At 30.5% G+C, this 10,435-nt stretch overlaps 1 protein-coding gene across 2 annotated transcripts; it reads right to left on the bottom strand.

The window, feature by feature from the left end:
- Positions 1 to 243: 243 nt before the first annotated feature.
- Positions 244 to 3,716, bottom strand: LOC127090958 (BTB/POZ and MATH domain-containing protein 2). 2 transcript variants are annotated; one of them, XM_051029438.1, is made up of 5 exons: positions 3,042 to 3,716; positions 2,147 to 2,512; positions 1,999 to 2,029; positions 1,043 to 1,385; positions 244 to 690 (listed from the first exon to the last, which is right to left on the bottom strand). In XM_051029438.1, exons 1-5 carry the CDS (start codon positions 3,467 to 3,469, stop codon positions 500 to 502), a joined length of 1,359 nt encoding a protein of 452 aa, XP_050885395.1. In that variant the 5' UTR covers positions 3,470 to 3,716; the 3' UTR covers positions 244 to 499. The 2 variants fall into 2 exon arrangements, with proteins under 2 accessions (XP_050885395.1, XP_050885394.1); XM_051029437.1 differs by lacking the exon at positions 1,999 to 2,029 and having other exon boundaries at positions 1,043 to 1,319; positions 2,164 to 2,512.
- Between the last annotated feature and the right edge of the window lie 6,719 nt (positions 3,717 to 10,435).

Genomic DNA, 10,435 nt, shown 5'->3' with positions numbered 1-10,435 from the left:
CGAATCCAGAACTTCTAAAAATTAGAGAATCTGCAATGGATTTGTATTTCTTCACTTGAGTTTTAGACTATCTTGGACCATAAGTCCCCAGGACATTCCAAGTGATTATGCAGCATCTACACACTTATTTACATGTGCCTTCACAAGAATATCCACACAAAAACGTTATAATCTTTGTTTCCACAAAAACTTGGCTTCTTTCAGGTAATTAGTAATATGTAGAAATTCAAATCAAACAGCAAATGGTCAGATTCATCAATAATTTTCATTTCAGAAAAAAGTTTTAATACAACAGAGAACACAATGTTAGAGAAAGTGAGAAACCTATCGAAGACAAACCTGCAACAACACCAAACACATTACATTTACACCTAGACATGGAGTAATCTACGACAAATAAAAATTGCCACTAATCCTATAAATGCTTATCATATCCCTCTATCCATGGCTCACTGAAAATTTTTTAATGTGAGTGGAACAGGGTTCTTCGGTGACCTGGTCATTTTTCACAGTATAGTCTTTGCTTCACCCGCCTTCCATTTACATCACTGCCATCGAGGATTGCTTCGTTCCTATGCTTGCATAAAAAGTCCGAATGCTCGGTAAATCTAGCCACGTACTCCAAAAGCTCAGTCAAAACAGATGGGCAACTTTCCTTCAAGTACTCGAAACCATCAGTTTGCATCACAGCTGAAAAAAAGAAAAGGAAACATAAAACTTCAGTTGATAATCACTGTTCTGGATGAAGAACAAATAGGTACAAGCAATTGTTTAGTTGTTATTCTACCAGTATTTTCTATAGCATCCTAATTAAAAGAGTTTAAGAATTACAACCACATCAAAACCTCCAAAGTTGCTAAACTTGATTTGCATCAGAAAATTAGTTGTAGTTTTGATATTAAAAAGAATACATAAAAAAAGTTCCTTAATGAAAAATCATTAATGAGTTTAATTGGCATTGATAGCAACATACTGACTTCAGGCCTTGAGTTTAATGATGTTTGTTTGTGACAAAATATAAGTTCAATTAACTAAAACAAACCTCTAAGATTTTCAGGCCTTGCAATGAATTTCAGACAGACTGCTTTCAGCTGGAAACAATGGTGCTGCTCTGCCAAAGCTAAAGTTGTAGCTACAGTGTTTATTGCAACATCTTCACATAGACTTGCTTCACACATCAGCCTAAGTCTTTCTAACCCATATCGATCAGCTGCTGCTAGCAGATGCTGAGCCATCAAGGTAGTTGCCCATTTTGAGTTAATCCCAGTGAGCTCTTGCATGTCAGGCAGTGAGTCCCAATATATGAAATGAAGCATTGCCTGCAAAATGGAAAATATGGCATAGCACAGCAGACAAGTTGCACATTCCATATGCATATTATTAAGCTTGTAAACAAAATAATACCACAAATAAATACAAGTACAAACTGCATAAAGTCAAAGGCTAGTTGAAAGTACAAGATTTGATAAAGTGTATAAACAAGAACTCGATAAACCAGCTAGAACAACTTGTGAAACATGAACCAAGCAACAATGGAACCAAAATCAGAAAGGAACTCATAACTACAGTCAATTTATACAAGAACTTTGGGGGTGTCTTTCAAAAAGGTGCACATGTTTCTTCCCAATCTCACATCTCAGTAGACTGCCCACATTCTTATAAAAATATGAATCTCATTATTATTTTTTTAAGACATAAAAGCAGGAAGCGGGAAGAAAATGTTGGCAAAAAATTAGAGACATTCTTCAACGAAGTACCGTGTTTTCTATTGTTGTGTTCTGCTTGAACCTTCAAAATCTCTTCAAAAACATCCAACTGTAAATAATACTCGCAATTTGCAACCGGCAAGAATGGAATTTTTCAAAACTCAAAAGTGACCATTTCTATGAAGAGAGAGAAAACTGACACGGTGAAATTGTTCACCTCTTGTTAGATCCAACTAAAGCCAAAAGCGGGCAGGATTGGACATATTCCAGCGGTTGCAATGCTATTCTTAACAATGATAATAAGGGGAAAACATAGGGAAAGACTCCAAACTTATATGAAGTGCAATGTCTATATATCAGGACAGAGACAAATAGAATAATCGGAACATATTTTACAACTGCGTCGCAAACATAAATTAAATAGAAAAAAGAGGAAGCACGGCAAATTTATGTGAACCTTGAAAACCGGAGCTTCCATATCTTCAACGTTAATACACCGGGTATTCTGATCTTTCATAGGACCAAAAAGCTGAGCTCTAAAAACAGCTGATCGGGCTGCTAGTACCAATTTATGAGCCGCAAAAGTTTCACCATCCACCTCAAAACTCACATCACTGCCTTTTCCACTTTCTAGTAGCTTCCCAAACTGGTGACCAATATTAGAAGGTGTTATTGCAATAGAAAATGTTTTAGGGCCCTCTGTGTGTGACTTTACAACACCAACGCTACAATTAACACTAAGGCAATCATCTTTAAGGTAATCTGATGTCTCTAGTGATGTTCTCTTAAAAAATCTTTTGTATCCCCTGAAAGACAAAATTTAGAACAATTAGCCTTTACCAAACTGTACAACTTCCATTGTCACATCAGTTCCACGAATTCAATTTACCAGGAAAAATTTGGCCAAACCAAAATCAAGTAATCAACAAATACATTCAATGGGAGACAGCTAAATTTCAATATAAATCAGAATTTTAAACAACGATCAAAACACTTGATAATTTTCAAGTCATAGATATATACACACATATAACACAAATTTTCATCTTTCTTAAGAATAAAAACCACATGGGTAAGTATAGGTATGCAACTAAACTTTGAGTAAACACTCCCCCACCATTCCAAGTATCCAACATTGGATATTCAAGAACATGAAAATCAATCACTCAAAGTTTAAACAAAATCTGAAAAATTCATCAGGTGTGAAGCATAACAAGCACTACCCTCAAACACAGAATGGGATCATAACATATAAAAACTAAATTTTAAATTAATAAAAATTTAAAAATGACATTTTTTTATCCAAAACGAACTCAGTAAGGACTGATAACTAACCACATGCTACCACGGTATTTCAAGGTGTACGGTCCACTCTCCAACGTCCTCTCGAAATGGCTATGAACCTTATGCCTCTCTTTCCCACTCTGATCCAAAAGGGTCAATTCAAAAAGAGCCCTAACATCAGTTCCTTCGCTTGCAAGCGCGATGAAAAGCGACACATACGTAGCATTATCTTCCACGCTCTTCCCATCAGGGTAGAAATAGATCGCCCAATCGTACCCTCCCACCGAGAATATCTCCGATGCTATGTACTTCCCAACTCCAATCCCCTTCGATAACGAATACCCCGTTATCTTGAACCGGTGCGAGCCTTTGACCGTTTCGGTTATCGATGTCGACGATGTAGTTGCCGGACCGGAAGAAGGTGTTCCCGGTGACGAAGTTGAGGAAGGCCTCGATGTTTCTCTCAGAATCTTACCCATGCGAGAGCAACAATGTGTTGAAATCAGGGTGAGATTGAGATGAGATTATCCAAAATCAAAACCCGATCTGTAGAGAATTGAATCGGATGACAATCTTTATCTCGAAAAGGAGAGATTTTTGTGAGAAAATTTAGAGTAAGATCGTGAGATTATGAAAGATGAAATTTTTAGGGTTTCGATTTGGAGAGAGAAAGAGATAAAGGAAGATAAAAGTCGAAGAAGAAAATTGAATGGTTGTGATAAAGCCTTTGTAGTAATTTTAATTTTTCGGACAATAGAAAAAGAAAACTATAGTCACGCGCCATTTTTCGCGCGTGGGTTTTATGATTTCTTGGTTAAGTTGTTGTGGTTTTGAACACGTGGCAGTAGATGATAAGCAGATCTCGAGAGTAAATAAGCTGTAAGACGGCGGTGAAAAAAGTGATTATTTTTTAGTCACGTTTGACGGCGCCTCAGTTTCACACCATTCTGAAAGAAAACAAACACAAAAGTGAACACTTTTTTTTTTTTACCGTAACCAAACATGAGATTTCAATTTTATTTTACTAGTGAGATTTCAATTTTAACAAACACACGTTGTGAGTTGGTGACCTTTTTTTTAGAAGATAAGTAAATCATTATAATTATACAATACACATATAAAATGCATTTCTATAAAAAATGATTAAAATGTTTTTCTATAAAAAATATTAAATGATTACATGGTTAAAATGTTTTTCTATATTTTTAAATTTTATCTGATTTACGAAATTAATCATCTATTATTTTAAGTTTAAATAATTTGGTCTCCCTTACTTTTTTTTATAAAAAATCGATAAATTTTTTATTTTTTAACTTATACTTTTATTTATAAAGTCTATAATAAATTTATATATATGATTATTTGTCATATTTCATAATGAATTTATTATTTAAAAAAGAAAAATATCATTAGTTTTAAATGTAAAATATGAGAGAAAAATCAAAATTATTTAAATTTAAAATAGATGAATTAATTTTGTGGATCAAATCAATATCAAATAGAGGAAACAAAATTGTAATTAAATTTATAACATACTAGTAGATCATATTAAAATATTTAAATTAATTTAATAATTAAGAATGTGCTTAACAAAATCTAGATTAAATAATCATATAAACTAAATGATTGACACATTTTCTCAATCGGGGACATGGATTATCATGAAAATAATGTTGTTTGATTTCACTTGTTTTAAGGTGTGATTTGCAAATTGTTATATTAGATTATATGATCATGTTTAAAATATATATTATTTAATTAAAAAATTATTATTTTTATTATTTAATTGATTAAATTATAATTTTTGTCCTCCTATTTTATCTAATCACGAAAATATTCTTCCTGTTTTAAATTCAAATGGTTTTTGTTCTCCTCTCATGTTTTTTTATAGAAAATTGATGAGATTTTTTTTAACTTCTATTTTTATTTATAAAATTTAACAGTAGATTTATATACAATTATTTTTCATGTTTCACGAGAAACATGTCATTTAAAAATTGAAAGTATCGTTAAATTTAATTGCAAAAGTATGAAAGATGATCAAAGTTGTTTATATTTAAAATAGAGGGACCATTTTCGTGAATTGGATAAAATAGAGGATCAAAATTATAATTAAATATATTTAATTTAATCACTAATCAATTAAGACTTATAATTATTATAATAAAATAATTATATATGTGTTTTAGTTTAAGTAAAAACTAAAATCTCGCAAATATCATACTTTATATATTGTTTTATAGTTTAACACTCGTGCAGGAATGACAAAAGAATTATTAATATTATATCTATTTTAGTAAAAAAAGGTATAACTTATATACCTAATGGCTATTTTGTAAGTATATTGCAAAATTTAGTTTTAGTGAATAATATTTTACACTAATTTTTCAATTTAAGAGGTGTGAATGGTACATTATATTTAAAGTAAATAAAATATATTTTAAATGACACGTAATTTTGTTAAAAACGCGCGCAAGAATTAGAAATAGTGGAAAATATGTAAATATTGAATGTAATATGTTATTTATTTTCTTATTCGCTTTTTTGCTCTATAAACCTACTGCCTACAAAAAAATATTATGAAGTCTCCCTTCACGTCAAACCCTTATTCTTGAGTGTTCTTCTCACTCACAACTTCAAACCCTCAATGTAATGTTTAGTTTTTACCTTGTTCATGGCTTTGAAACCCCATGGCCTTCTTCGTTCACCATTTTCCCTCTTTCAATCATCTTTGTTCACCTCTATTTTTCTATAGGATATTACTCTCCACTGATACATTCAACGGAAACAAACACTATCAGATCTAGCCTTGCAAAGAAAATCAACATAAGACATTTTATTTTAATTTCAAGTTTGATGGCCAAGGATCTAACGCCTTCTGGTTCATTTCACTTGGACTTTAAATCTTTTGACACTTAATAACAAGTCCATCTTCTACGTGTTCTTCAAACTCAAATCAACTATTAATGTGGTTATTTTGAGTTTGAATTTCGACAAATAAAGAAGACACTGGTGACCAATCTTAAGATGGTTTTGTGTGGGTAGAATCTTAGCACATGCTTTTAGGTTTAAATGCTTAGATTTTTTAGTATCGGGTGCATTAGGATACAACATGGTATGTCTTTTCATAAGCATGTACATTTTAATTTTAATTTTAGAGCTCTGACTTAGATTTATTACAGAAACCAAATTTCATTTCAATTTCTTTCCGACTATGTAAGATGTTGGTCTTTTTTGTTGGTCGGGTAAGTTTCAATCTAAGCAATAAGTCTGAATTGGCAAATACTTTTAAGCTTTTGAGGAGAGTTCTCATAGGTTATGTGATTCTTTTACTATTTATTTTTTACAGAAAGGAAAAATTATAAGTTGGATTATATTTGTGCAGTTTTAAAAATTAGTCATATGTCATTATTTCAGTAGTTTTTGATGGTTTGGGTTATTGCTTTAACGTTGATATATAGGGTTGAAAATTTCAACACATAAATCTTTACTGATACTCATACTGCATTTATATATTGATTTCATATTTTCTAGTTATATTGTTTTAAGTGTTGAGTTTTCTGACTTGTATCTCAATGCATATAGCATTGAGCTTTCAATTTTGTGTATTTTTCTAACCAATGTCTTAATTCCAGGTTTAACTCTGCAACAAAAGCTTCAACTACATGGTCAGTATTGATTTCTAGATTTTGTTTTGGTGAGCCTCAGGCAACCAATCTCTTAAGGCCCCTTATTGCTTCTAATTCACAACATATGATACCATCTTATTACAATACATCACGAAATTTATTTGATTTCTATGCAAGACCACATCTCAAAAACACTACTAGTTATCATATCCTAAATATAAATCCTAAAACAAACCATTATGAGTCTCTTAATAAAAATGGCTCAGGCTTTTTGTTTTGCGTCTTAATTTTATAAAAACAATAACTACTTTTTTTCCTTATTTATGTATAAAGTCTCACTCATTTGCATCCTCAAAGTTAATAGTCTCTCTTGATCTCACATTCCTTTATATTTATTTTTCTTTGTTTACAACTTCAGTTAGTAATTTGTTATTTTGTTTATTTGAAGGGTTTTAAAGCGTTGGTTGTTGAGGGTCCTTCCCAATTCATTAATCTCCCTACAGTTTTCTTTGGAAGCTCTCGGGTATTAACGAGAATAGGTAAATATTTATTTTATATTTCATTTAAACTTCACATGTATGACTACAGTTGTTTTTACTTTTATTTAATTTACCTTGAGTTAGATCGATATTGCTTTAGCATTTCAGAAATCGCATCAATCGGAGTAGATAAATATGATTTTATTTTTTTAATTTAAATGTCAAATATACGACTATAATGTTTCTTTTGCTCTTAACTTATTTCATACTAAGTACTCGATATTGCTTTTTGTGATTGTGGTTAACAATTTTATTTAAAATTATAACTGAACTACTCTTAGCATGTACTGGTATAAAATAAATTGCTTGATATTTTGTTTCATGAATTATTGATCTTTTAAAATTTTAATAGTGTTCTCCATGAGTTGAGTCTCTGTTTCTCTATTATTTTGATACAAAAGAAGAGTTATGAGTTTTTAAGTGGGAAAAAATTTAGAATTGGTTGAATAAAATGAAATTTAGCTTAGATTGATCTTTCTATATGCCTAGTGAAGTAAATTGTGCAAGAAGGCTAGGGTGACTTACATTCTCATAAAGTTAGACCCAAGTTTGATGCATGATAATACTTTATAGCATTTTATCTATGCCATTTATCTTGTAATCTTTGTCGTTTTAAATTTCACCTCATCATTTATCTAATAACCAATATGAACCCTTCATTAACCACACGAGAATAGTGGTGTTTTCACAATTATTTTATGGTTTTATGGCCTTTTTATTGTTATATGTGCTGCTCCAAGTCAACCTGAGTTACCAATTAAGTTTCAATTGAGTCTTTTTTTCTTGTCCATCATTGATACCCTCTCTAGTACTAACCATACATATAGGTTATATAAAGATGACATTGCATATGCATCCATAGATTAGTGCACCTCTTACTCATCACATGGACTAATCTTAGCCTCATTTATTTCAATTTATCTAGCGTAGATTTTCATGTAATGTATCACATGGGATGATATTTCTAGTCTGTCTTATCCTTTATTTTAATTTATCTGGCTTAGGTTTTCATGTGTCACTTCATGTTTAACATGTTCTTGTTTAATTATTTTATTATTTGTATTTGTAGATATATGATGATCAATCATCATATAACAACGATGTTCTTGATAATATAAGACAATTGTAGGCTCAATTCTTTTTGCAAATAGTTGAACAACAACATCAACTTGAAGAAAAAGAAACAATGAGTTAGATAAAAGATGGTGTTTTATAAAAATTAGGTTTAAATAGTCTTTTGGTCCTTATAAGTTAGCGAGTTTTTGATTTTGGTCCCTGTACTTTTTTTTGTCTGAGTCCCTATATCTCACTTTTGTGTTAGTTTTAGTCCCAAAAAGAAAAATCCGCAGGAAAACTGCGGATTTTGACTTTAAGGACTAAAACCAACACAAAAAGTAAGATATAGGAACTCAGACCCAAAAAAAAATTACAGGGACAAAAAAAAACTCGCTAACTTATTGGGACCAGAAGTGCATTTAAGCCTAAAAAATATTATAGAATTTTTAATTACCATTGTTTTTTAATAGTATTTTGTTTTTAAATTTGGACTACAGTCTTTGGTTTGTTAAATTTAAATCAAAATTGGTGAGTTTAATCTTTTTGAGTTAAAACAATAATAAAAAATTTACATGTTCCATATGTGACCTCAAGTTTATTTAAGATTAAACAATTATGTTATATATTTTTTTCATCCATTTTATAGAAAAATGTGTTGTTGGTTCATTAGAAATCAAATCACACTCGATATCATCTAACACCAACTTTAATAAAAAATAGGTGTGATACATACGCTATACAAACTTTATAAGAAAAATTTATTTACCTGTTTTAAGAAAATAAACAGGTGTGAAAGGTTAGTTTCTAACCAAATATCGATCAGTTAAACTTTTAACACCTAATTTTGGAGAAAATTGGTACGATATATAGATTCTACATCTTTGTTAGGTAAAAACAGGTGTCTCAAGTTGGTTTCTAATCAAACTACTCTCTATTAAACTTTTAACACCATTTTTTGGAAAAAGTAGGTAGGAGTTATAAGTTTTTACACCTCTTTAAAGGAGAGAAAAGGTGTTGAATGTTAGTTTTAACACTTATATGTAACACTTATAACACCAGTTTATCATCGATGTTAAATCGATTTATCATATATGCTTTAAAATCGGTTTCAAAATTATACTTACAATACCGGTAGCAACAACACCGGAAAAAATAGATATTAGATCTATAAAAATTTGGTGTTAAATCTCTTACTTACACTAGTGTAAGTAAAAACTAATTATATATTATTTGTCTCTTTATTTATGTAAATGCATTTTAGTTTAAGTAAAAACAATATTACCAAATTTGCTCATCTTAATAAGACATAAAAATCTCACAAATATCATACTTTATATGATCATAAATTATTAGAAATTTAGATGATGAGTTTCATCATTTTTACTAATGTTCTTATTTTAATCCCTAAAATAAAAACTTTTAAGAGAGAAGATAATAATCAAATTTACAAATACATAAGTTATATTTTAACTTTTTTCTTACATAAGCAAAATCATATCATTTCATTAATCAATGGATGTTCAATATAAGGAAGTGAAAACTATTACGCCTAGATCAAGAATTGACCACTTTTACTAACAAGTGGATAATCGAATTCACTTGGCGTTTAATATACTTTACCTCAAAGTCAAAATGAACTGCTTATAAGACCTTAATACCATAAATAATCAAACTAAATTCTGAATTACCATCATAGTTTATGTGAATAGCTTGCACAAACAATTGAGAGTCGCTCTCAAAAATAACAAATTTCATTTGTAACTGAATGACTCATAGCATGACCTCTTTCAATGCCAACACTCGGCTTCTATTATGGAGTAACGACCTACATCCCAGGCTAATCCCGCCATGATGAATTTGTCGTTGCAATCTCTATAACACCGTCCTATATATTGTTGTACCCCTTTGGTTGTTAGATTCGTCATCAACATTACATTTAACCCACCTTACTCTAGGTGGTTTCCATAAGATTTGTTGGTGGAGTTGTTGATCATTGTCACTATTAAGTTGTAAGTTTTATGCCATGAACCAATCCTTCCAACTATGGAATGCTTGCATGTCTAATTTATTCGTCTCATCCTTCTCATTATTCTATAACCAATTATTTATATTATTTTAGAGCACTAATAATATAACAAATGCACTACCTGTGGTCATCATATCCTCCTTACTACATATATCATGAATGATCATCCTTGCTTCATTGAAGATTTGTAATCGA

Source organism: Lathyrus oleraceus, chromosome 6 (genome assembly GCF_024323335.1).
Source record: "Lathyrus oleraceus cultivar Zhongwan6 chromosome 6, CAAS_Psat_ZW6_1.0, whole genome shotgun sequence".
In the NCBI taxonomy this organism is placed as follows: domain Eukaryota; kingdom Viridiplantae; phylum Streptophyta; class Magnoliopsida; order Fabales; family Fabaceae; genus Lathyrus; species Lathyrus oleraceus.
This window is presented reverse-complemented; position numbering and strand designations above follow the sequence as displayed.